Genomic DNA, 26,757 nt, shown 5'->3' on the forward strand with positions numbered 1-26,757 from the left:
CTGTAAGACACAATGTAGCCCATGTATAAACAACCAGTTAATGTTGTATTTATTTAGTAGTCATACTAAATTAAATCCAGGTCGATTCTCGGGTGTTTTGTAAAGTTTACTTACATTGTAGCGGAAAATCATCCTCTTTATCTGGCAACGCTGCAACCTACCCGGAAGCAAACAGTCAGCGCGTGGTGAACCTTCGCATTATCTTTACTGTCATATAAGTGATCACAGTTTTATCTGGTGCTGACTTTCTGACGCACGTCTGTGTTTCCGCGAGTTTTGGACGCAGACATTCAATAACACAGTAAATGTACGTGTTTGGTTTTTCGTCGATGAAATAGCTTTAATTTATGTTACAGCGAACGTTTGCCGGTGTTGACTTAATATCGTGTTATTTTAGCTGTAAAACGTGCTCTGTCGTGTTTTGCAGAGGATGTCGGCGGCTAAAGTGAAAATGCGGGAGAAGAAGCTGAGGAACCAGCCTTCCAATGTGCAGTATTCATCTACTCACAGTGTGGACAACAGCGATGGTTCGGTTCTTTAAACTTTACTATTCTGTCTCTGTTGTTTTCATCCTCCTGTCATATCTACTCACTACACATTGGCTTGGAATTTAACCTATTTCTTCCTTAAAAAGTTTTTATTTTGAGTTCAGCTGTTGTTTAACCCTCCTATTATCCTTATATATTACTAACACATTTAACCACAGGGATATTTGCCTCCAGAAAATAATTTTCTGAAAATCGTTGACCAAGTTTTTGTGTCAGACACTTTGTTTAATTGTTGAACACTTAAATAACCCATTAATAATGAAACCATAACCTGTTCTCTAGCGCCATCATCAGGCCAAACTTTTGAATTAGAATTCATTTATCCTGAATAGTCATTCATTCAAATTTTCTTAAATGTACTGACAACAATAAGGACGATAAGAGAATTGTAGTTTTTGCGTTAGTTTATATTCAAAATATTTTATCGAAATCTTTGCTAATTTGGGGTGCACATTCATGACTTTCACAGAATGAATCATATCGATTGTTTCACTGTGAAAGAGCTGTTCCAAAACCTCGTTGACCTTAAACATTTTCCCACATGACATTTTCTGTTTTCAAGAGAGAGAGAACGTCCAGGCAATACACACAGAGCAATAAAGAAGGATTTGGTTCAAGGGCTGCCAGCGTCTACTGGTGCCACATTTTCCATGAAATGAACACTTTTTTTGCACCACGATTGTGTGTTTCGCTTCTAGGCAGTTCTGACAATACCTGGGAGAGATGCACACATTCAGACTCACGTGGAGCAGGCCTTTCCGCTGACACCTTGTTTTGCCTGATCCGAGCACATTTGGAAAACCAGTGGAAGAAGCACTATTGACGCTGGAGCTGCTTTCACACTGCTCTTTACCATAGACACAGTACACAGAGGCGGTGCTCTTCCCTTACATGGGTGTGGTTCCAGTGCCTCTAACTGACATGCCCCCAGCATTTCACAGCAGAGAGAAGTGCTTGTTTTTTCATGATTTTGAGCCCTAATTTTATATACTTAGTGATTTTTTTTTTTTCATCTTTCAACTTTGGCTCAGTTGTTAATGTCACAAATATATTTCTGCTTTACATGGACTTTAAATAATAATATAGTTTTTTTTGATATTTTGATGCACCATAAAATCAGACTGCTACTGCTACACTCACTCTTGCATTGGCCTCTTCAGAGTCCAAACTACTTTGACAAATCTGACTAAAGGACGTCTTACATACAGATGAACTTTGTGTTTGAAAATCTTATTTCTAATAATCTAGAGTCTAACTAATATCTGAGACTCACCAGTAGGTGTTTTACTTCATGTGTCGTTCTTTTTGTTATTTTTACTCTGTGAGTTTGTTCTGTGGGCCAATCTAAGGCTCTGTTGGGCTGTTTTTGACTTGGGTCTTGAGTTTGACACGTGGTCTACTTATCAATATGAGAACAAAATGCTGACTCACTGTCTTGTACATCCCAACCACAAACTGTTGAATCAATAAATTATTAATATTCTTCTCTTTACCTCTCTGTCATATTTATATTTTGGGTGACTCATGTTTGCTTGAAGGTGGTCTTACTGTGACATATGTACCAGTTTGTAATTGTAAAATGACTTGATCATTAATTATTATTCTTGATTATTTTTCCTACAAAGCTCGTCAGGGTGGATGGGTCCGTGGTCACCATAGAGATGCTGGAGGCTATGCAAAAGAAATGCCCAAGTTCATTACTGGTAAAAACAATAATCCTATCAACTATAAACACAACATGTCTCGTAAATTTGACTTGTCCTGCAGTTTGTGTAGTTTTCACTCAAATAGTTATTTTTCTTGTCCGATGCAGGTGGAACTTTTGCAAGGGCCAGGGCCGCAGAGGTGAACGCCATGCTGAAAGCCGTTAACAAGACACCGGGCAGCAGTTATGTGTTTGCAGCGCTGCCCAAACACATGAGGAGACGAGCCATGAGCCACAACACCAAGAGGCTTCCTCGCAGGCTGAGAGACGTGGCCAACAGGATGGTACCTCTAAAAGTCAGCGTCTTTCTCTGAGTGTCCACATTGTTTTCTGACTCCTGTCGTCCCGCCCCAGAGGGAGAAGACCTATCAGGCCGCGACAAAGAAGAAAAAGGAACAGGCAAAGAACAAGAGCCGTAAAGCCCGCCGCCGCCATGGCAACCTGCTGCTGGAGTTCAACCGTCGACAGCGGAAGAACATTTGGCTGGAGACGCACATTTGGCATGCCAAGCGCTTTCACATGGTCAAGAAGTGGGGCTACTGTCTAGGGGACCGGCCAACCAACAAGTGCTATCGGCCGTGCTACAGAGCGATGAGCAACCACTGCCTCCTGCAGGTAGGAACATGCAGCACAGCCACAACACTGCCCTAATACCATCAGCAGCAGTTTCACTTAGAGCTGCAACTACGATTGTTTTTGTAGTGGACTAATATATTGTTTATTTTTTTCGATTAGTCAATTGTTTTTCTGTTTTTTCTGTTTCTGTTTTTTCTGCACCTACTTAAATCCTTCCACCGTTGAACGTGTTCCTGTTGTACTGTGTACAGAGAGGAATTAAAACAATGACATAAAACATGTATTTGTAGTGTAGTTGTTTTATTTATAACATAAAATATAATTGAAATCACAATAAAATCATCAATAAACTAAATATCACAAACTTAAAGTGTAAGTTGTCTTGAACAAAGTACAAAAGTGTAAATAAGTAACTTTAAAAATCTGAAGCTAACCTGTCTGTAGGTTGTGGAGGTAATAAGGTTTAAACCAATCAGAGTTCCTTTTACTTAAATCATGTCCATAATGTAATAAATAAAACTTCTTGTTTGAAAGAATCCTTACAAGTTAAGACATGTCTCATGTTAGCCAAATCACATAGTTAATAATAAATTAGAGGTTTCCTGTTCAGAATAAGCAATTGTATCAGCAGAAAATAATTTTTCAAAGCGGGTACGTCACTAACTCACTGAGTGCTGTGTTAAACATGCTTTCAGACGTACACAGACCTTGTAAAAACCTATTTGAATCACAGACTGTTGCTAACAAACACATTAGCATGTGATTAGAAATGAAAGATTAGGAAAATATCAGCGGTAGTGATGTCACTCCTCTTTCGGTTCGTGTAAAAAATGGGGCTCCGCTGTTTTTCTGTTTCTAGTGTTCCTCTGTGTATCTCCGTCTTGCTTTAATGATTGAGAGCTGAACTTCAGTTTGCACTTAAAGTGTTTCACTGCTTTGTTTTCGGTGAAAAGGTTCTGTTAAGCTTCAGTTTGTTTTTTTCTTCTTTCCGCTATTCTTCTTTGCTGTTTACTTGCACAAAGTTGGTGTTGCAACATTGCCCCCAGTAGTCAATGTAAGGTACTGCAGCAGAAAGAAAGCAAGAACCCCATTTTTGTAGTCAACATTATCAATTATGTCGACTAATCGTTACAGCCTTCCTCAACTCCAAGCCTCTGTTCTCACAGGATCTTTCCTACTACTGCTGCATAGAGCTACATGGAGAGGAGGACAAACTGCTGGCTGCGTTGTCACAGCTGACCAGTAAAGACACTGGTGAGGGACAACTTGTTTGGTTTCTCTAAAGTCAGACTCTTTTTGTTCATCACAGCATCTTTTAAAGATGGAATGTGTGTCTGCAGGCCCTACGTTTGCATCAGCTGTGTGTCTGTCTGGGTGCAGACAAGGCAGCCTCACTGTGTACAAAGCTGGACAGTACCCATCTCATCCCCTGGGCCTGGTCACCTTCCTCTGGAGGCCCCGTACACAAGGCTCCGCCCTCAGACAGCTGTGGATCTGGGCACATCCTACTCTAAAGCAGGTTATGATCCTATTTCATTGAATTCATCTCATCTTCATAAATGTTTCAGTAACACTTTACTTCAAGTTTTATACATAACAGCTAACATAACATTATTATGACATGACACCTGTCATTAGCGTGAATAAGGCGTCTTGAAGGTTGTCATTAAGTGTCGTTCATTACCCTAATCCTTTGGTACCCTAACCTCTAACCCCACTAGTTCCCTCCACCTAACCCAGGGGTCTGCAACCTTTATTATCAAAAGAGTCATTTTGCCCCCTCGTCTGCCAAAAAAACAATTGTAGGGAGCTGCACAAAATAACAGAGCTTGTAAACATTTAAAAGTTCTCATCTTTTTTTTTTTATTTTAGCTGTTATAACCACTGAATACAACAAAAAGTAGCCCACTTTAAAATAAGACATTTAGCTGAGCTTTAAAAATAAACATAAAATTAGGACCGTCCTTGACAAGTCCATGTCAGTGTTCTCTCGTCCTCTTCGGGTTTTTTGCTCAGCCAGCAATAAACTGAAGCACCTGAACATACAAAAAAATCTACATCAGCTCGGAGTCTGATTTTTTTTTTTTTTTCCCAGGAAAAATAATAGTTTATTAAATTATATTATTCTTACCTGTTTAATGTGACTTCTGTGTCTGAATTTCGCTGCAGATCTTCCCTATTTCAGGGCTGTAGGATGTGACTTTGATCTTCACACAGGCCTGTAGGCTCTCATCTACGAGGCGGGAACGGTGTTTGTTCTTTATGAAGTTCATGCTTGAGAACAATTGCTCGCATAAGTATGTTGAGCCAAAGATGGACAAGATTCCAAATGCATACTTTTTCATGTTAATATACATGTCAGGAATGGCACTCCATGTTTCAAAAACAAGTTTGTCAGGGTGGGGGAGTTTCTCCATATCACTCCATTTGTGCTCTTGAACGAGTGTAGCCTTCTGACGGGCGACTTCTTCAATATCCGCCGTCAGTGATTTGAACTTATTTACCCATAAATCTTTATCCGCTATGTCGGCCAGTTCAATTTCTAGATCAGGCTTACTTACTCCGGGGAATGCAACTGTGTTCAGCAGGGATGGGTCGATGTCCAGCGGTGTGACAGGGAAAGAGAGGGTGGGCTTCTCCTTTCTGAAATCACTGAATCTTTCTCCAAATGCAGCTTGCATTGTAATGATGGCACGGTAGAAATAATCATAATTTATTTGATTGTTCGCTTCTTTGAACTCTCTTAGGGAGGGAAAGTGAGAGCGTACCTTTTTGTGCATCTTTTGCGAACACTGTCATCTTGCGCTCAAATGCCAAAACATCTTCCAGCATCTGCAGGACTGTGCTTCCCTTTCCTTGGATATTTTTATTCAGCGTGTTCAAGTGACTTGTCATATCCACCATGAAGTACAACTTACTCAGCCAATCAAGGTCTTCCAGTTCAGGATAGCTGAGGCATTTGCTTTCCAAGAAGGTTTTCACATGCTCCAGACAGGTAGCGAAGCGTTTCAGCACCTCTCCCCTGGACAGCCACCGGACTTTGTTGTGCAGCAGGAGATCCGAATATGCATTGTCGACTTCTTCTAACAATGAACAAAACTGTCGGTGGCTTAACCCATTCGCAATTATTTTGTTCACTATCTTGATAACGAGGTTCATCACTTCCACACAGTCGGGGGGAAAGTTTGTGCGCACAGCGCTTCTTGGTGGAGGATGCAGTGAAACGTCATGAGCTCTCGATCCAGTCACTTTTGAAGCAAATTCACAAAGCCCTTATGTGCTCCTCTCATGCTGGGTGCCCCATCAGTAGACACTGACACCAGGTGAGTGGTGTTTATTCCTTTCGCTTCTGAAAACAGCATCACAAATGTCCTGCCCTTGTGTTTGGCCCTTTAGCGGTATGAGTTCAATCAGTTCTTCCTGCGGCCCATCAGAGTTTACATATCTGCATAACAATGCTGTCTGCTCAACATCGTTTACATCACTTGACTCATCACAGGCAATTGAAAATGCATGAGCTGAATTAATGTCAACAATTTGCTAACTGCTGATGTTTTCTGCCATTTTAATGGTCCTGTCTCTGACGGGGCATTTCTCTAATTTTCTGAATAATTTCCCGTTTGTTTTTAAAGTCGGAGAATAGATGCTCTGATATTTTCATGAACGACTCCTTCATATACTCTCCATCTGTGAATGGCTTTCCCCTCTTTACGATCTCCAGAGCTGCCACAAAGCTAGCAGTGCTAGTTGACTGTGGAGAACTGATCCACTTCTTGAAAGATAGTTTGCGCTCTTCAGCTTTTCGTAGCAGTTCCGAAATTGCTCTCATTCGCTCATCCTCGGTTGAGTATTTTTCAGCGAATGCTAAGTGTTTGTTTTGAAAATGTCTTTCAATGTTACATTTTTTGTTGTTCGATGTTTTCTCACCACATATCAAGCATACAGGTAAGCCAGCGTCGTTGGCGGTGAATGCAAATAAATAAGTCCACGCTGAATTAAACTCTCTATTTTCTTCCGAAACTTTCCTTTTTTGGGTTTTTTTCATGGCTATTCAGGGTTTACAACGTCGCACACAGGTTCACACGGTTTCACACATTCTAAAAGCTGCCAGCAGGTAAAGGCGCAGGATGTTGACATTGATGTGACGTAGCCTATATTTTGTTGACAAATTATGAATTAGAAATAGGTCTCTAGCTTTTTAAAAATTGGATCGTATCAACTCAAACTCCAAGATAACTGCGCAATAAAATAAACTAATAATAATATGTGAATACAAATGAATTAAGAAATACCCTTTTTTTATATTCGTTTTTTTTTTTGTCAAGGAGGCCAAAGGGAGCCGCTATAAGGAGGCCCCGGAGCCGCATGCGGCCGCAGGTTGCCGACCCCTGACCTAACCTAAGGCTCTATAAAATCCGTTTTATTTTTTCCCAAATTCCGTGTTTTCCACTTTAATTTGTTAATTCCGTTTTTTAGAAATATTTATCATTTTTTAAAGAAAATATTAGATTTTAACTCCTGTGAGGAAACAGTAAATACTAATAATAAAAAAACTCATAATTTACTTTATGTCAAAAATAAAGCAAGATACAATTAAAAGTAGATATAAGTTGTAGTGACATGGATTATTCTGACTGCTCCTTTTTAATTATTTATATGTCATATAAAGATGTATGAGAGCAGCATTAATGTCACCCAATTTCCTCTCAGGGATCAATGGTTTACTGAATCTGATCAGGTTTATTGATAAAGTTTTGATCAACTTAGTTTAAATTAACCTAATTTAAATTATACTATCTTCTGTAGCTCTAATGAGATGTTGTTAGAATGTAACATTCTAATAACGTTGCTCCAATGGACTTTTATTTTGCTAACCGGAAGTTCCCACTGAAACGGTTGTACTTGAGGTAGCTTGCTGACTTTGAATGTGTACCTACGAGGCACGGACAAAAGGCTGGAATAAAAAAAACTAACACGGACTGAGTTATTCTTAGTTAGTCAGACACAACAGTTCGAACATTGAGCAGATGAAGATGATTAAAGCTGATCACATTTTCACGGAGCAACGCTGCGCTACATGAAAACGGGCGGAGCTTAAAAGGCACAGCAAAGTTAAACGGGCACTGGAAGCTCTGTATTTAGGAGTCATTGTTGATTTGTGTTGTTTTAGACAGTGTTATGGTGGTTTAAGATGAGTTTAATGCAGCCAGGACAGGAGGGAGAAGGGTGGTGCACCTGATAAGCGGTACCCGGAACTTTTCCCCATAACAAAACGTTCTTTGCCCCATGCCGATTCTGTCCATTTCTGTGTTTAATCGTTTTCATTGGTCGATTTCGTGAATCCGTCCGTGATGTTTTAGGGCCCTACTAACCCAAAAGTGCCAACATAGCTTTAAAGGTGTCAAAATTTAGCGAACGGCACTTAATGACAGCCTTCATGACAGTGTAATGTCAGCCTGATGTAAAAAACTTCAAGTAAAGTGTTCCCAATGTCTCTGATTTATTCTCCACTCGGACTGAAAACGAGCTCAGAGAGGCTTTTATTTCTGATGCTGTTCCCTCTATCAGGATCTTCTTGCAGAGTTACAGGCTGTGTGTCTGTGTAGTGAGGCTGTTGCTATGGTAACCCCTGTGGAGGCCCATCCCACCACAGAACCAGAGCCTGAGAAAAGCTCAGAGGCCAAACTGGTACCTGGGAAAAAGAGAAAAAGGAACCACAAAGACAGCAGTGAACCCTCTGCTAAGAAGATCCTTGGAGACGGGACGAGGTCAACAACCAGCCCAGTTACCTGGAAGTCCAGCCTTACAGGGATCATTATAAAGTCAGTGCACATTGGAGCTAACATTTAGCAGGGATAGGTGCTTTCTGCTAAACATTTGTCTTTCTGTTGCAGTGATCTCACGATGGAGCTTGTGCGTTTCCGCCTGATTGGCCCTCAGTCTCATTCTGTGCTGACAGACACTTTGGAAGCTGCTACTCGCTGTGAAGTAATGTCATGTTCATGCCTGAGAATCCTCTGATGTGTTTGTTGTGTGTTGTAAACACAATGTCTAAATGTGTCAGGTCCTGTGTAAGGAGCAGCAGCCAACCCACACCTCCTCCCTCTGGTGGCCTGAGCTCTGCAAAGATGAGAGCAGAATGAAGCTTCACCAACAACAGGCGGACCTTTTCCACACACTCAAAAGTGATTGTCTTTCCTCTTAATGCTCTCTTTGCTCATGTCAGTTTATATTCTAAGTGTGACTGTCCATGTTTTTAGGCATCTTCTCCAGCTCGGAGCTCACTGCTGGCACAGTGCTTAGCCTGACCGTGGACGACCCCAGGCTGAATTTACCAACAAAGAAGGTTCAAGCTTTACCCTGTGTACAGCAAGCAGAAGGTAAACGTTTAGTTGCCACAAGAGACAATGGAGATTATTTTACAATGTCTCACAGTAGCTGCACGAACTGGATAGGCATGTCTGTCAAGTCTCCACTTGTTGCCGGGAAACTACCGTATTTTACCCCTCTTTCCCGCCATCTTCTCGTATTAGTATCCTCTTGTAAATATCCCATATTATAATGTAATAATAATTAAAAGATAAATAAATAAAAAACATTCCTCTGCCTCTTCAAACAAAACATTGTCACTAGCCTTGCGAGAACTGCCACCTGCAGTGGCCTGGGTGACAGTTCTCAGGAGATTAGATTACATTAGATTGATACCGACAGCAGGAACAAAACCTAAAACAATTAAGAGAAATGGATGGATGATGTGAGAAGGTGTTTCTGCAAAAAAAAAGAACTTGCGTAAATACCTTTAAAAATGTGTTGAGTTTACGTGTTCTGTAAGATTTGTAACTGAGATTTCATTGTCTCCCACGGGGAAAGGAACGATGTAAATCACCATGAAAAATCAGCCAATCACAATCGCCGCAAATACACTGCTTCCAAAGTGTTAAAGAATGTCTGCAACAATTCTCTGTAATAAGTAATTAGTGAATACCAGGGAACCACATGAGTGAGCATGAGAAAATATAGTTTTAAAACACTCTACTTTCACTCCCTCACAAGTTTTGCAGTGTGGGGTGACAGACAGGCAGTAAGTGCATGTTTGTCTGAGTCCAATGTGCAATCTGCAGGATAAAGCCCAAAACAAGTTCTTACTGAAAGTTCAAGCATCAATAATCACTCCACCAGCTCCCACAGCGCCATAAAGTGTAATAGGCAGAGTGAAACTGCTGTGGGACAGAACTCACTCACACGTGCTGTCCCTTATCAGAGAAAAGGCTAATGTTGGGCCCATCTTGTATTTTGTAACAGTGACTTAAATTTCATACCAGTGGCTTTGATCTAACATTGCGTTTCTGGTAAAGATCTATCGAGGAAAACAATTTTCGTCATTTAGAGATGAATGTTGAGATGTGATTTTTGGTTCATATCGTCCAGCCTTGGGTTCAGTGTGTTGCTTCTAGTCCTGAGGTTGTTCCACCGAGTGCACATCTGGTTCTGTGTCCTGGGAGGACCACTGCCTGGCCATGCAGATGTTCCAGGTTCAAATCCTGGCAGGACCCTGTACTCCAAACAACCTCAGTGACAGACAACAAAACAAGAAATCACACTTAACATTTATTTAGCGTGGAAATAGTAGGGTTGGGTTTGGTTAGATTTCTTTAAAACATTTTGTAATCTGTACGTGAAAATCAGTAACACACGGAACAAAACAAGCTGCATCTTAAAGAGAACCCTCGCTACCAAGACGTTATGAAATCACACATCTTACGTTTGTATGAGATTACAGAAACACTCTTAGGGTGCCATTGTTAATTGCCTCGCAAAGCTACATGGGTAGTGATGTCAGGTGGTTGCTCTGGTCTTGGCCCCCATTTATTTAACCCTACAATGCAGAACAATGTCAGCTGTGCAATCTAGGGATGTAACGATTCACTCAACTCCCGATACGATTCGATTCACGATACTGGGTTCACGATACAATTCTCTCACGATTTTTTCATTTACAAAATGGTACTGTAGACAAATTTTTTTTTTTTGGGAAAAAATTAGAAAAAGACAAACAGATGTAAAGAGACCAGAGTAACTGGATTGCGTTCAGCAACTGCATTGCTATAGCAACCGAGAGGGAGAGCGTTTGTGTAATGCTCTGTTTCTCAAATGGGGGTACGCGGTGGTGCTACAGGTGGTACCAGAGAGAGTGATACCAGTGTTGGTCTCACCCCAGGTGTTATTCAGGAGCCACTAAATCAGTGTTTTTCAACCTTGGGGTTGGGACCCCCTGGAGTTTATAGGGGGTTGGCTGAAATTTCAGAAAAATTAAAATAGATCTTTGAAATTTTTAAATTATTATTCTTTAAAAAAAATTAAAACAGTCTTAAACAACTGTATTTCTATACTTTGATTCTGTGAAATATAAATATAAATAAACTAAAATGTTGTAAACATGATCAAAAACCAATTCTAAAAAAAAAAAAATTATTTAAGGTCATCAGAAATTCTTTATCAAAATGGGGTCACGGTTCTTAAAAAGGTCGGGAACCACTGCACTAAATGTTTCTTTCCACTTATTTACGAAATGAGATTCTTTAACATGTGTGTTATTGTTCTTTCATTCCATTATCATGCTGTATGGTTGTTAGTTTTGTAAACAAATGTTGTAGTCGACAAAGGAAGTACTTAGATTCAGAAATTAAAGAAAGGGGTACGAGAGCACTTGAGAACCACTGGTGTAAGGCACTCCTCTTTCTGTCAGCAGAACTGTCGTTAACTTTAATGAATACCGCTGTTGTACAGTATGTTTTACAAATTATGAGCATAACAAACTACAGATGCTGATGAGGTTGTTTATATTTATTAGCAGCATAATGTGGCCTGTAGTTGTTTGTTAGCATCAGCTAGCCACTGTACCACTGATTTACATGTTTTGAGTAGGGTTGTCACGATACTAGAATTTCAAACTCGATACCGATACTCAGGAGAAGGAGAAGAAAACAATACTTGATACAGTTTTTGATGTGGGGCAAAAAAAAGACAAAATTTAGAAGCATAATTTCCTTTAATAAAGTTGAGAATACGAACTATGAACAGTCTACAAAGTAGTTTCAAATTAAGTGAAATGTAGTGCAACATTTACAACCAACAACAAAAACTATTACCACTTTTTAAGAAAGTATAACAAAATTTTGCAAATTTTCCCTTCTCATTTTTGACTAAAACTGGTTGTGCAGGGCCCCCCAGCAGTAGCACTGGCCATGCTACAGCCGTGCTGACATCAGCTAACTCAGTGTTATGATTGAGTAGTGTGTTTAGCTGCAGCTGAGGGGAGGGGCTGCACGTGTGCCTGATTGTGTCTGCAGCAGCAAATAAAGTTGTCAGTTGAAACAGGTGAAGAAAAAAAACTGGAGGTAAACCATAGATATATTAAGAGATGAACAAGGCACTGTTAGTATCAATACTTTTGCAAGTGAGTATCATATCTGATACTCACTTTTTTTTGGTTTCGATACTTTATTCAGTATCGAGTTTTTTGACACTAGTTTGGAGAACACTACACTTCCAGACTGCTGTGTTGACGGGTTGGGTGATATATTATCATAATCTTCTGCGATTGCAGTCGAACACAAAGCTTCACCATCAGAGGTTAAACATCCAACAGGGTGGGTAGTTAATGTTTACATCCACGTATCCTACCTCTGGCGTTTCCTTGAGCTGACTTCACTCGTTTCTAGAGGGTGTTTGTGTGAGAAAACAGTAGGTACTGCATTGGGCGTTAGTCTCTGTTTATAACCAGCAGCACTGAGAGTTCTTCCATTAGCTTAGATCGGCTAAATGTCAGTAGACTCACATCAACCCCTTGGTTTTATTTCTAAACATGCGAAATTTGAATTTTTCTGGTCATTTTCGCACTTGAAAGCCACTGTGTAAAAGCCCACGTACTGGCTCAGAACTACATGCTACCATCCTACATCATTACCCATCATGCCTTGCACTAGTTAAACAATGGCTGCGCTTGGAAATGTTTTAAATTGCAATTTTTCAAAGAAAAACCAATTCCTCATGCTTTTTTAATAACACATTTTGGTAAAAGAAAATAATGAAAGCATGTTTATGCATCTTTGTTCTTAGTCAGAGTAGCTGTTAAAAACACTCTACCTTTGATTTTAAAGGTAGGTCCAGTCCATCGTATCCTGAGTTTAGCAGAATGACCACGAGCTGGATCGCTACAAAACATTAGACATATTTCACACATGCAGAGTTTAAAACGAGCTCTGAGAATTTAAATGATAACTCAATGATCAGAACCCTCATCACCACTGTTCCCTAATAAATATTTTGGGAATGTTCCCATCTGACATGCTAAAGGCTAATTTCTCTTAAACAAGTTTATTTTGAAGTGCTTTGCTACTTGTTGTTCCATTTGTTTAATCATATTACTTAAGTTATTTAAAATAATACTTCTCAATGTCTGCTCGTGTTTTTGTTCTAAACTGTCCAAACTGATGTAATTAAGTTTTTTTTTAAGATTGATAGATGTAAAGGTGTGATCCAACACACAGCCATGTGTCATCATTGCTGTAATATTGAGTTGATCTTTTTGAATGTTGGCCTGGAGAGCATCATTTCTCTCAGACAGAAGCACCTTCCTCTCTGTGTTTGTCCAGAGGTGTGTGAGGAGAAGAGGAGGGAGCTGACGCTGAGAGGAGTACCTGAACACTGCTGCCAGAGCTTCCTGTGGGACCAGTCGGTCCGCAACAGCGTCACTGACAACAAGATCCCTGAACAGGTGTCCTCACACGCTCCTGCTGACAAATCCTTCACTGCATGTCAGACTGGATGTCCAATGGTGGTGCTGTATTAGACTGAACCATTTGACCTGTTGTGTGCTGCCTGTCTGCAGACGCTGAACCGTATGAGGAGGGAGGTGCTGGTGCCCGGATCCCGACTCAGCCCAACTCCCCTGCAGGGCCGAGTCCCCATCCTGCTGGTTCATCAGCCAGGGAAGCAGCTGGGCACTGAGAGGACGGGCTGGGGGGCAGGATGGGACCTGCTGCTGCCCAAAGGCTGGGGAATGGCCTTCTGGGTCCCACTGGTAAGGCCCAGCAGCAGTAGAAACATTCCCATTTAACACAGTCCAATCCTCCTTTAGTTTGTGTTTAGTGGTCAGAAGGTTTATAAGGAGAGAAAACAACCAGATTAGTCTATTTTACAGCATCAGCTCTACAGCTAAATTATCTAATAAAAAGCTACTGAGCCAGTGATTTGATAACCAGTGTTGCAGTGAATGAGCTTTGAAAGCTGAAATATTTGAGTACATAGAGAAAAATATGTTCCTTTACAAAAGTATATACTATGTTTCAGGTTGTCTGTAGCACCATGCTGTAAAATGACACCAAAATTTAGGTTTTTTTTCCTTTTCTTCCTGTAGTAATTCTTTGAAAACTGTATCTATAGTTTTCTGCTAACAATGCTGCAAGATGAGAACACATCAACATTAAGCCCCACCCTTGACCCTTCACTAGACCTGAAAGACAGTGAAAGAAAAGATTATTTTATTACTCACTTAAAGCAAGGGTAGGTAATTTTCTCCAGATACACTTTTTAGGTTTTTAGTTGAAATAGTTTTTATGTCCTGACAGAAAATAAGATCTTATGTGCTCTGAAAAAGGAACAAAGAAAATCCATCAACTGTAGTAGCTGTAAACCTGTAAGAACTTTGGTTAAAAAAAACAGTTTGGTTTTTTTTCCATTGGTCAATCACGTCTCCCTGCTCGTTCTCAATCCCTCACATGCACGAGCTCAGACTGAAAGCGCGTCACTGCTGACAGAGTTAAAACAGAGTTTTTGGTCACTTTTTTTTTAACATATATAATGATAAAATTTAGTGTTTACTTACTGTTGATTGAGACATGAGACAACAAAGTTTCTACACCGGGCGACCATGGCTCAGGTGGTAGTGGGTCGTCTTCTGATCGAGAGGTTGGGGTTTCGATCCCAGTACCTGACTATGTGTCGAAGTGTCCTTGGGCAAGACACTGAACCCAAAGTTGCTCCCAGTGGTCGACTAGCGCCTTGCATGGCAGTCCTGTCCAACTGGTGTGTGAATGTGAGAGTGATTGGGTGAATGAGCTGATGTGTAAAGCGCTTTGAGACTGCTTCAGTGTGGTGATAAAGCGCTATATAAAATCAAGTCCATTTACCATTTACACAATACAAGTGATGAGCTGAGCTCCTCTTCTGCAGCAGCTGTGCACATGCATGTGAGTGAGATGGAGCACAGAGTGGAGGGGGGAGGGGATAAAGGTGGAGCCATTGGAGAGACTACATTCAAAATCATGCTAGCTTTTTAAAATTGCCTACCCTGCCTTTAACACTCTATCCCTCCCCCCAAAAAAGATGAGATTCAAAATGAAGAGGTGCCACACATTCTAGACCAAATTAATATTTCATATCAGTCCTGTCACAAATGTACATGTAAACATGCAAACCCAAAGTAACCAACCTACCGTCTGGTTTTGTTTCATATTTGAAGTCCGTTATTTAAAATGTGATGGCAACATGAATCAAATAGGACCAGGTTACAGTGAGTTTTCATTGATGGGTCTAATGTGTACTTAGCACTGGTTGTATTTATTTTTATGAGGCCTGTATTTAATGTCTATTAGTAGGCCTGGGCGACATATTGAGTTTTCTTTTTTAGGCGATAGATAAAATGACATTTAAATTGCTTAAAACTGTGCGTTACCTCGTGCAGAGTCTGCTTTGTGTGTGTTAGCGGCTGCCTGTTGGTCTCAGTTCAGATGTCTGATTGTCCTAAAATAAAGTAAAATGAAAGCAACAACTGAATAAGAACACAGAAATGCATATCTTGTTTGAAAATGTTAAAAAGAGGTATAGGATCATGTTAATAGAACAAATAATAAGGCCGTTGTGGCATTTTTCTCCTGTGACTTATACCCAGTATTTTTTTATTTTTTGGAAAACCATTAAGGAAAAAATATATCAAATGTATATAGTCATTTTGAGGAAAAATATTGGGGTATGAATTTTGGTCTATATGGCCCAGCCTTTCCTATTAGTGATACCTGTTTAAAGGGTTATGTGAAATTAGTTGTTTTTGTTTTGTTACTTTTATTTAACCAGGAAAGTCTCATTGGGGTTAAGAATATTTTTCATGCTAATGCTGGAAGTAATTAGCGCTAAGCTCAAGGTCCCACAATGACAGCTCACAGTGGTTTCAAACCAGCAACCCTCTGGTTACAAGCTCGCTTTTGTAACCACTGCCTAGTTAAATTTGTTTGTTTTGTGCAATACAAAGAGCTGAAATAAAACATTTTTTCATTTAAATTTTATTGTTTTTGAACAAGATCAAAAAGCATAAAGACTGCAAAACTTGTGATTTCTTGTACATGATTAAACAATTGATAACCAGTAGTAAATTGAATAGACTGATCGATCACTTAAATAATATTTTACTGAATAAAAGGGCCTGAGCTCCTTTCCAAAGAAAAGTTACCAGTTAGCAATGCACCTTTTATTGTGAAAATAGTTTCCTTGGTTTGAAGACATTAGTGTTGAGATGCCACTAAACCTTGACCTTTAAAATCAGACCTTCAGCCGTCAGTATTATTTATTTTTTATGTTATGTTGATGATCGTCTTCTCTTCCTCTCAGGTGTACAGAGGAGTGCGCGTAGGTGGGCTAAACATGAGCCTGAAACACAACCAAAATAAAGCCACTCCCCACTTTCCTCACGATTACCCAGACTGCCCTGCAGGAGTCCGATTTCAGGATGAGCAGGAGGCGGAGCTCCTGAACAAGTTAAAAAGGTGAGCAGTACTGATGATTGTGAGATCACAGCCATCCTGTTCCTGGTTAAATGGACTGCAGAGGTTTAACCTTCACACGTCTTCTGTAGGCGTCCTCCTGCCAAACGGCCCAATTACATTAAACTGGGCTGTCTGGCTCCTCTCCGTTGCCCCTGGCAACAGCTGGCAGAGGAGTGGGAGCTCATCAGTAGAGATCTCAGAGAAGAGAAGACACACGACGGGCCAGTAGAGCAGCAGGTGTCGCCACTAGGAGGCGCCACAGTGAAACCACAGCACTTCACTGTTCTCAGGTAGGACTGACCAATCAGCTTCAGCCTCTTTAACATGTGCACTACTGGTTTATAAACGCTACCTGTGTTTGGATATAGATTTCTGTTGATGACTGTGTAAAATTGTGTGTAATTAAATTTCAAGGAGGTTAAAAGTTCATGAGGTTTATAGTGTATTTCTACCTTACCTTGTTCTATAGTTCTTAGTTTACAAACCACAAACTATAGTTGAACCAGTTTTTCTGTCACTCACATAAACCAAACTTCACTGTTTGAAAGGTTCTTATGTCTCAGCATTAGTTCACGTGTCGTTTCCCAAAACCTCTTTAATTTTAGACTTGAATTTTTCCAGGAGAATTCCCTCCAGCGCTGTGGTTTTTGTTTCCACTCAGTTTCTATTCTAAGCTGCAGCTCTTTGTAATGGAAGGGATGAATGCTTTTTCTAGTGTTTAGTCGGTTGTAATTTGCTTAATCTTAATTAGCTGTCCTTTTATGTTTGTTTTAATGTCAATCACGTTGTTTATATATAATTGTCATTTTGAACCATATTCAGCATAACCAACAAGAGTTATTCTGTTTAGTTTGTCTCACCAAGCATCATACTTTGAATTGGTTGGTTGGATTATTACTATTTATTATTATATCATGTTTTTATTATCTTTATAGTTTCAGGATTGTGTTCTTTTATAGTTTTATGTTTTAGGATTACTGTCCTTATTTTAACTTGTGTGTCTGTATTTTTAACTATGTAAAAGCATTCTGAGCCTCATCTTTCTGTATAAAAAGCGCTTTTTACGAAGAAACATTGATTGATTTTTGGCCTTTTGATGATGAAATAATTAGTGTAAATGAAATGGCCTTTACCCAGCGCTGTCATGGAGGACACTGGTTAACCTGATGTACAGTTTCCTGATAGGCTGAGGCAGATACGCAATGGCTGAGCCCTACAGTGGTGACCTGTAATTATTCATAGACAAATGTATGACTGCACATTAATAGTTCACTTATTCTTACCAGTAATTACTAATTGTATCTGACAGAAGAATTAAGGCAAAATGACTGACTTCAGTTTATTTTAACCTCATTTTTTATAATCATATTAATGATATCGGCCAAAACTCAAGGCCTCGTCCCAGCACTAAGTGCAGCACAGACCGTCAGATGACAATGAGCCAAAACAATTGGTCCTGACTGAACATGAGCTTCAATCATTGCTTTAACAGATTCAGCTGTGCCTTAATGATTGTGAATTATCACCGCTTTTTTATACGCAGTGATGAAAAAATAATGATCAATACCAGAAATGCACAAATGGCAACAAAAGTATTGGATTGGGAACTAGTTTCAATCAGTGTTGATAGTATGGTGTCACAAAGTAACACATTAAAGTAACGTTATTACTTGTTAGGGTTATAAAGTAAAAAAATGAGGAAAAATCTATTCACACGTGTTCAGTCATGAAGGGTTTCATGTAGTGATTGATTGGTTTAGATTTCTCCAAACATTTCTTTCCCCTCGTGTGATTTCAGGAGCAGGAGTTCCTTGAGGCTGCTGTCCTGCTGGTGCAGACCCAGCTCCTCCAAAGGCCAGAGGCTTCGTGGGGTCGGGGAATCATCTCCTCTCAGTCATTCTGCTGCATCAGCACTAGTGGAAGCACACAGGATGAGTGTGGTGTGGGTGCGTCTGTCGCTGCTGTCCAAAGGCAAACCTGAGCTGCACGCCATGCTGTGTGCGCCCACTGCAGAGGACCTAAGGCTGTTGGCTAAGGAGCAGAGGGCCAACGGCCCCCAGGAGCCCCCGCACAAGGACCACTTCAAATCCAGGATCGGACGGTCAAAGAAGAGTCAAAAAACAGCTTCACCAGCCAATGACACGTCCCAGTCCTCAGACCTGGTCATAGGGCTGTGGCCGGACCCTCTGCCCAGTGTCAGCTCCCACTGCTCCCGTGTGATGCTGGGCTGGGTGACTCAGGGAGACTTCTCTCTGTCTGCAGGCTGTGGGGAGGCCCTGGGCTTCATCACCGTCTCTGGGCTCATTCATACTCTCATCAAACAGCCAGTGGAGCACAGAGGAACATTACTGCTGAGGAACCCCGCCTCCCTGCACTATCGCTTCATCAAAGTCAACATCGAGGTCTGACACAAACCAGTGTGTTGAGTTTTTTCTGTTCAGAGGCTTGTGTTAAGTTAATAATGAGTTATGAGTTTAAACTGGATTATTAAAAGCTTTTAGGACTTTGTTCTTCACTCTGTTAAAGAAGGGGGCGTTTATGGTGTTGGTTTGAGACGTTCTTCAGCCTTTTTTCCAATTGAAACATTATGAATTTTTATTTGAACAATAAACACAAATTCCCTGGAGTTTTTACTGAGTCAAATATCCTGTAATCTAACATCCTATAGTCCACTGGACAGCAGATGCAACATTTGTTCTATATAAAGACTAGTGCAAACAGTGGTTTCCTACCCATCCCATAATGTGTAGGAGGCAGATCAGAGATTGGTTGCTAAGCAACACTAAATTTGGGGAGCAGCTCCCTGTGTGTTGACTGAGGTTTATGTGAGGTGAGGATGAGTCATAATGATGCAGCACACGGAAGCCATTACAGGGTCATGTGTGCACAGGATGTGAAAATATTCAAACAGTCAATGATTGGTTTTGCAGCCAAAACAAATTGCTTTAATGACATCACACACACACTTGCACCTGTAGAGGGCACTGTTGCTCTGATTGTGATCCTCTGTGTGTGTCAAACACCAATGTATTCAGATGTAAAATACAGAATCATTCCTCACAGCTGCTTCGTGGAATTCCACTTTCACATAAGAATACATGAAATGTGCAGTGGAGCCTCTGATGTTGCACTTTGATCCTGAGGTGTTTCATCTCATTTTAAAGCTGTTTTTCTTTATGAGGTACGACTTTTCCTGGCTGGAAGTTTACAGTTGAATCAGTTGTTTTACAGCTGCATCGGTACTATAGACGTGAGATCAAATGGTATAATGATAGACACTGACGCCTGCTGCTTGTTTCTATAAAATATTTTATTAAAGAACCCAGAAAAGTCTTAAACACACACAGACACACAAATGACAGATGGAGCAAGTCTTAGGAGTCGTCTGTTTGACCAGCTCTGTTGCACATAAGTATGGCTGCCACTGATCCATGTGCTGGATTCTTTACATCAGGCTGCACTTTGTTAATGTGTCTGCTCCCTGTGGACACAGCACCACTCATTAGACGGACCCTGTTACCACCTCAGCAGACATTAGCCTGATCAATGCACCATCAACAGGAACACACTCACCAGGAATCCTGTTCATTGCAATAAAATTACGATCCTCCTGCTTTATTTTTGGCCTGTTCCAAGCAATCAGGAAGACTCCAAGAAAAGACAGCAAACATCTGAAAGAGAAACCCAAGGAGTGTTGACGTAAATCATACAGATTTATGTAATAACCTGTGAGGTATGGAGCGCTCACCCAAACAGGAACATGAATATGTTCAATATAGCCAAGCCTTCAAACTCCTGGTAAAATACTATCCCTGCAGAAGGACACAGTCCATTAAAATACATGTCACTATCACACACAGTGGAAATCATCTCTAGTGCTTTGTTTGTTTCAGCGACAAAGCCTGAGTAAATACTGAGCTGGAATAATGACAGCAACACTTTGTTTACTGAATATTAAAAGTCTAGATTCTAATTAAAATATTGGCTATCAGAAATCCAACATCTACTTTTATGAAGTGAATATTTATCTCAGTAGTTTTAATGCTCCTACTTAAGCTTTCCTTGAAGACGTTAAAGCTGCTGCAGACTTTTTTTAATCAAATGAATCCATTGTGTTTGCTTCATAGATCAATAAAATGAAGAGCATTTGCTTAAAAATGATGCAACGCGCAAAACTTTCCGACAATGTCAATTAACCGAGTGTTTACATTGGAGATCAAAACCAATTGCATTGTGGGTAATGGAGTCTCGTAGATTCTACTCGTTTCCTACTGTGATTTATCGTGTTCCTTTGCCTAACAGTATTATTCAACACCATTTTTGTTCTAGTTTGTTCTCAGTGTTCTCTGTAACATCACCCCACTTCGCAGAACACATTTTCGGCCAGATTTGGGTCTTTCTGTGTAAACTCCAAGATAAACATCCACCATTTTCTTGCCACGACCTTCATTCAGTGAAAACACCAGAAATGTGTTTGGAGGGACGTTTGACAGGATTTTTGGGAGCAAACACTAGAAAATCATGGTAACAATTCTACGCATCATCTACGTGACTCCATATCCCACAATGCAATCCATGAAACTCTTCAGAGAATGTCAAGAGTGTTTACAGTGGAGATCAAACAAACTCAAGCAGCAATTTCAAACCTTTTCCATCTTTATTTTTAAGCAAATGCGCTTTGATTTATTGGTTTTTGAGGCCTACACTACATCTTTGATGGTTATTTCTTTCCCCCAATCTCCAGCAGCCTTAAAGGCGGGCATACACTGTGGCCCACTTTGAGCCGATTTCCGACTCGTCTATTTTGTAGAGATCGTGCGAGTCTCTGCTAGAACGTGTGTCGTGCATCGTGTAGTATACATGGGGTCACGAGAAACAACAAACACCTCATGACCAGCTCCTGATCATCAATCGTATGGTCGTAAGGAAATCAAACATGTTTGAAATCCAGTCGCTCCTCGTGAGGGTATCTCATAGTTGAAGCAGTGCCACAGACCAGCTTACCATAAACGCTCACACTGCGCATGCACGAACACCGTAGGACCGCTGTAAAACTGACGGACTGTATTGCCCACGTCTGTCCAGTCAGCACCTTGTCCATTGCATCGCCGTTTCTTCTTTTTTAAAGCTCTTTTTGCTGAGATTTGCGAGTGTCTCTCTACTTCCGGGTTCTTCTTCTTCGTCTGTTTTAACGACGACGCTTCAGATCCTAATCCTAACCTTTTTTGCTGCTGGTTGGATGAAATACTGATCAAGGCCAGAAGTTAAGTTACAATTCAGAAGTGAATAAGAAGAAGGGGGTGTTCCCGCTTCCAAACTAAAACACCCTATTTTGCTGCTGGCCCGATGAAATTAATTACCACCATTTAACTGCTTCAATCTCTCATTCCAGAAAGAAAAGCCTCAGATCTAATACTATAGATATTCTAAGTCCACCTTCATCACATCCTCACAGTTAGCATCACACAGCTCATAGCATAGCTTTGCCTGAAGTGGAACAACCAAATCTAAAAGGAGAACCAGGAAACACCAGCCCACTGTTAATGGTTTAAGGTGAAAGCCATTAGTGAGTGTAGAAGTAGCAGTAAAACTATCAGCTGGAGAGTTTTTGAAGAACTAGACAGACCATTAATCTTCCTCCCCAGTGATGGATGTCCCCGGCTGTTACTAAACCCTGACACAGAGGAATGGGGCCAGGATGTTGCTTTTATGCGTCATGAGAACACCAGCAAAAATGTGCGTTCCCCTGTGATATAGTGGACCCTCATTGAATGATTTGTGACACTAAATTTGGTCTGAGATGACATCATGTCAACAGCAACAGCAGTGTGAGATTTATTACAGGGATATTTGAACTGTAATTTAGTATTCTGCCTGAGCAGAGGCGAGCGTGCTTACACAAGAACTAGACTTTTTGTCTGAGTGGCAGTCAGTTCAGGATTTTTTCACCTACAAACTGCATATCAGGGGTCACCAACCCGCATGGACCATGTGAGGGGCCCTCTGGGGCTCTAGTCACCAATGAGCTCCATCTTTCCAGGTTTCAAACTCACAAAGATGAGAGATGTAGTTGGTACTTAGTGGAGTTAAATACTGCTGCACGTGATAACGTTGTAGTACTACATTAACCATCTTTAAATGTTTATTTTAACTAAAACATTGTGACCAATGTTTTTATGTGCTGTAGATTTGGTGTATGTTTTTTATATACTATATACTAATATATAAAATCTATTTATAAAAAGTGCAAGGTAGATTTTCATAAAATATGACAATTGTTACATTTTACAAATGTTATGTTATTCGATTAGTTAAAAGTTGTTTGTTAGTCACTAGTAAAATAGGAAGGTGATACTTTTCTATTAAATGTAATGAAAATGAAACATTTGCATAAATTAGATTAGGTTTCAACATAAAACACTTTGTTTCTCAAACATTTCCTACCTTTTTAGGTTAGCCTTCCTTATTATCTTAACCATCTAATTAAAGTGAAAACATTTAGTTTTCTAACTGGTAGCCCTTCAGAATACAAAGTACCTATGCAGTAGCTCACAGTTTATATATAAGGAACACTCAACATCCATCCATTCATTCATTTTCCAACCCGCTTGTTCCTGTTTTCAGGGCCAAGGGTGTCTGCTGGTGCCTATCTCCAGCTCTCATAGGGCTTTAGGTGGGAGTACACCCTGAACAGGGCATCAGTCCATCTCAGGGCAACACACACAGACTCCTACGAGCCATTTAGAGACTTTAATCAACCTGACAGTCATGTTTTTGGATTGTTGGAGGAAGCTGAAGTACTCAGAGGTTACCCACGCAGCATGGGGAGAACATGCAAACTGTCCACCCCAGGGCTTGAACCCAGGACCTTCATGTGCCCAACACTTTCGACATGAAGACTGTAAAACCACTGATTGACCGATATCGATTAATCAACTATAATCGAGCCTATTATTCACTCGGGCTCTCGTGTAGAATCTTACCTGCTAGGATGGCACTCGCTGTGAAAAAGACAAAGTTGATAGGAACCACCTCTGTAGCATCAAACATTTTCATAGCCTGATTGAGGAACCTGCAGAGACAGAGGAATTAGAGACACATCCTCATCACTGCTCCAGGTGTGCTTCAGGCAGGCTGTAACCATGTCCCATAGGGAGCTTTCTCTCATACTCGTAGGAAAACACAGCCGTGTTGGTAGAAAACATCCAGCGTGTCCTGGGGTGTAGTGATGAAACACAGAGGAAGTAGAGACCGTAAAGTGGAAAACGTGGACTAACTTGATCTGAAATGCACACGATGCAGCCATGACAACGAGCATGATGTAGAAGATGGGGTAGATGAGCTGCAGGTGTCCCTTTATGGTCTCTGTGATCATCCCCGACACGGCTTTGACGGAGATAACCGTGAGTGAAGCTGCAGCAGCACACAGAGCACAGACCTCAGCATTAAATACGTTTAGATGAAACAACCCATATTGTGTTTATTTATGGAACCCTTTCATTCATCCCTATTCAACTGCTCACAGAAACAAGGATAAAGCACACATTTGTTATCAGTAACTAGGTAACAGAGACCCGTCTGACTGACCAAAAGGGTTCCATTCATAACCTTTAGCCTCAGCTCCCACTTGTTCATACCGAGCAAAGCCACCAGCAGCATCACGACGACAATGTGCTTCACATTCCTCTTTTTGTACAAATACAGCAGCACGCAGAAGATGATGACCTCAAAAAACTGTTAAACAGAGAGCAGAGGAGGATTAGACAAACTCATTATTGTAGATTCAATTCCCTTAAACTTTATCCCTAAAATGGGAATATAAATTGGGCTCCATGTAGTCCTTTTACCAAACGCCTTATCTGTAGCTCAGACAGGCCGCCGTCTGCAGACACACTTTAATTGAAACAAATGGCTGCAGAGGAGAGATAAAATGAATGAGCTGGTCTTTAAATGAAGAAGGCCTGAGGCTGTCCTTGTGAGTCCAACAGCGTTCAACTCCCACTGAAAAGAATAGAGCGGCACACATGAGGAGAATGGCTGCCCTGACCTTTAACTATCTCCTAAACTCATCCTGCAGTCTGAGCAGCAGCAGAAAGAGATCACTTCAAATGTATCTATTCCTCTTAGAGAGGGATCAACTGGGACTCAAATTTAACAGATCACTCTCCACACAGGCAACAGCAGTGAGCTGTAGCACAGGAAGAGACCAGATTCATAAAAGGGATTTCTAAAAGGTTATTAAAGGATGTGAATGAGGTGCTGTCATCATAAATGGCTCTAAAAGGAATCTCAGTGGCAGCAATGCTCCTTTCAAACACGCACTCATTTTTTTCCTTTTCTTTCAACTACTGGTACATTTTTGTGATGACCTAGATATTCAATAAAGGCTTTTAGTCCACCTTTGTGCTTTTCTTTTAATTGGTTTTGCTACAGTGATATACATTTCTTTAGCCTCATTCAAAGGGCCAAAATTGAAAAATTCACATTCACATTTTGTAAAAACTCAGCTCAAAACATGCGAGTTGGATTTTTCTCACGTTATGAAGTCATAAGGTGGAAACTCCTCCTCCTGACAATCCTGGCTCCTCCTACCCCATATAAAAATGTGAGCTCCTCCCTCTCAAACTACCTCACAGGTTAAACAAACACTGCGGTTTAATATATCATGTACATTATACTTTATTGTCATATATGTAAAGCAAAATGTGTTCTCTGCATTTAGCCCTGCCCTGAGGAGCAGTAGGCAGTAGTGCTGGGTGATATACCGATTCATACCGAATATCAGGTAATATTTTCTTTATGATATAAATTTTTAATATACCTCTGTACCGGTGTATTTGATTACACAAAACACTACGCTGCGCCGTGATTCTGACTGGACCCTTTTTAAGGTTGCACTTCTAAATAGGAATGGTGTGACTGTGAGGCGGGGGCAAGGTAAACAGCAAGGGTGCAATGATTAGTCGACAAATGTATTTCTCGAAAATTGTCGGTTACGCCATCGCCGTCTTCTTCAAGCTGTGGACGGAATTGAACATCATTTTTTCATGAGGAGTGGCTCATCCCACCTTCTATAAATCTGTGCTCAGAGCAGTATGCACGTTACAGACGTGGGTGATACAGTATATCATCAAAAACATTCCTACTGGTAAAAATACATCGCTGTTTCCAGAAGCTCAGCGCTGTTACCGGGAGCTCAGCGTTGTTGACGCCGCTCACGCACAAAGCTGAGCTCTGCTTGTCACAGTCTACCTGAAGCTGTGACGAGCAGCGATGCATCATGCACCGCGAGTTGGTTAAGACCAGACACTCACCCAACAAAGTGAACCAGTCTAAGTTCCTCCGTCAGATCCACCCAACGTTCCCACAAACACGGTGTCAGAGATTAACCTGCAGCAACACTTAACAGGAAAGAGGACTAAAGCTAACGAAGCTAAGCTTACACACCAACACATAAGACTGGGCTAAGAGCTAATGCTAACCACTTAATTAAAGGAAGAGACTAGTAAAAAGTACATGTTTTACTGTCATTAAACTACAAAGGGCCACAGATTTATACATGGTCAGATTTAACACTTGAAGGATTAACATATGAAGGACAAACGCTAACATGTCATACGTCGTGAAAAAAATTTTGGCATAAAACTATTGTCCCTATTCATCTGTCCCAACTTGTGAAAAGCAATATTTTTAATAATATGCAGTATTTCCTGTCTCAACCAGAACAAAATGCTGTGAACACCTGAATATGCTTGAAAAAAAAAAAGACCGTCATATACCGTGAAACCGTTATAATTTAGAAAAATACCGTGATATACAGTTTTGGTCATACCGCCCAGCTTGAGTGGGCAGCCATGGTGTAAGCCACAGTGTGAGCGCTCAATCAGTTCCATTTTTAGTAGCCGTTATATCCAGGCTTTAAATTAACACCCGCCAACCCACCAAATGCGGGTAAAAATTAACTTTGGAGCGTAACGTAGCGTTACTAGCCATTTTGGCTGGTAAAGAATGAAACAAATACCACTACATCTCTTTAAATCGGCAGGCTGCAGGAACGATGCAACAAGTCATTGTTGCCAGATTGGGTGGTATTCCACCAAAATTTGAG

At 40.7% G+C, this 26,757-nt stretch overlaps 2 protein-coding genes across 2 annotated transcripts in view; one reads left to right on the plus strand and one right to left on the minus strand.

Annotated features, from left to right (window-relative positions):
* Window positions 1-167: 167 nt before the first annotated feature.
* Window positions 168-19,199, plus strand: pop1 (POP1 homolog, ribonuclease P/MRP subunit). The gene is made up of 16 exons (XM_028471751.1): window positions 168-307; window positions 428-527; window positions 2,174-2,251; window positions 2,362-2,537; window positions 2,608-2,868; window positions 3,996-4,083; window positions 4,170-4,348; window positions 8,398-8,651; window positions 8,724-8,817; window positions 8,894-9,014; window positions 9,090-9,209; window positions 13,485-13,606; window positions 13,721-13,912; window positions 16,495-16,649; window positions 16,739-16,939; window positions 18,448-19,199. The coding sequence occupies exons 2-16, from the start codon at window positions 431-433 to the stop codon at window positions 19,055-19,057; spliced, it is 2,748 nt and encodes a 915-aa protein (XP_028327552.1). The 5' UTR covers window positions 168-307; window positions 428-430; the 3' UTR covers window positions 19,058-19,199.
* A 742-nt stretch (window positions 19,200-19,941) lies between these two features.
* nipal2 (NIPA like domain containing 2) overlaps window positions 19,942-26,757 on the minus strand; it is a 56,075-nt gene continuing 49,259 nt past the window's right edge. The window contains exons 6-11 of the mRNA XM_028471491.1: window positions 24,287-24,383; window positions 23,927-24,062; window positions 23,633-23,721; window positions 20,398-20,461; window positions 20,223-20,320; window positions 19,942-20,130 (exon numbers count right to left, since the gene is read on the minus strand). Of these exons, the coding sequence (XP_028327292.1) occupies window positions 20,024-20,130; window positions 20,223-20,320; window positions 20,398-20,461; window positions 23,633-23,721; window positions 23,927-24,062; window positions 24,287-24,383 (591 nt within the window). The 3' untranslated portion in view covers window positions 19,942-20,023. The remainder of the gene's footprint in view (window positions 20,131-20,222; window positions 20,321-20,397; window positions 20,462-23,632; window positions 23,722-23,926; window positions 24,063-24,286; window positions 24,384-26,757) is intronic.

Source organism: Gouania willdenowi, chromosome 16, assembly GCF_900634775.1.
Source record: "Gouania willdenowi chromosome 16, fGouWil2.1, whole genome shotgun sequence".
Classification (NCBI taxonomy): domain Eukaryota; kingdom Metazoa; phylum Chordata; class Actinopteri; order Blenniiformes; family Gobiesocidae; genus Gouania; species Gouania willdenowi.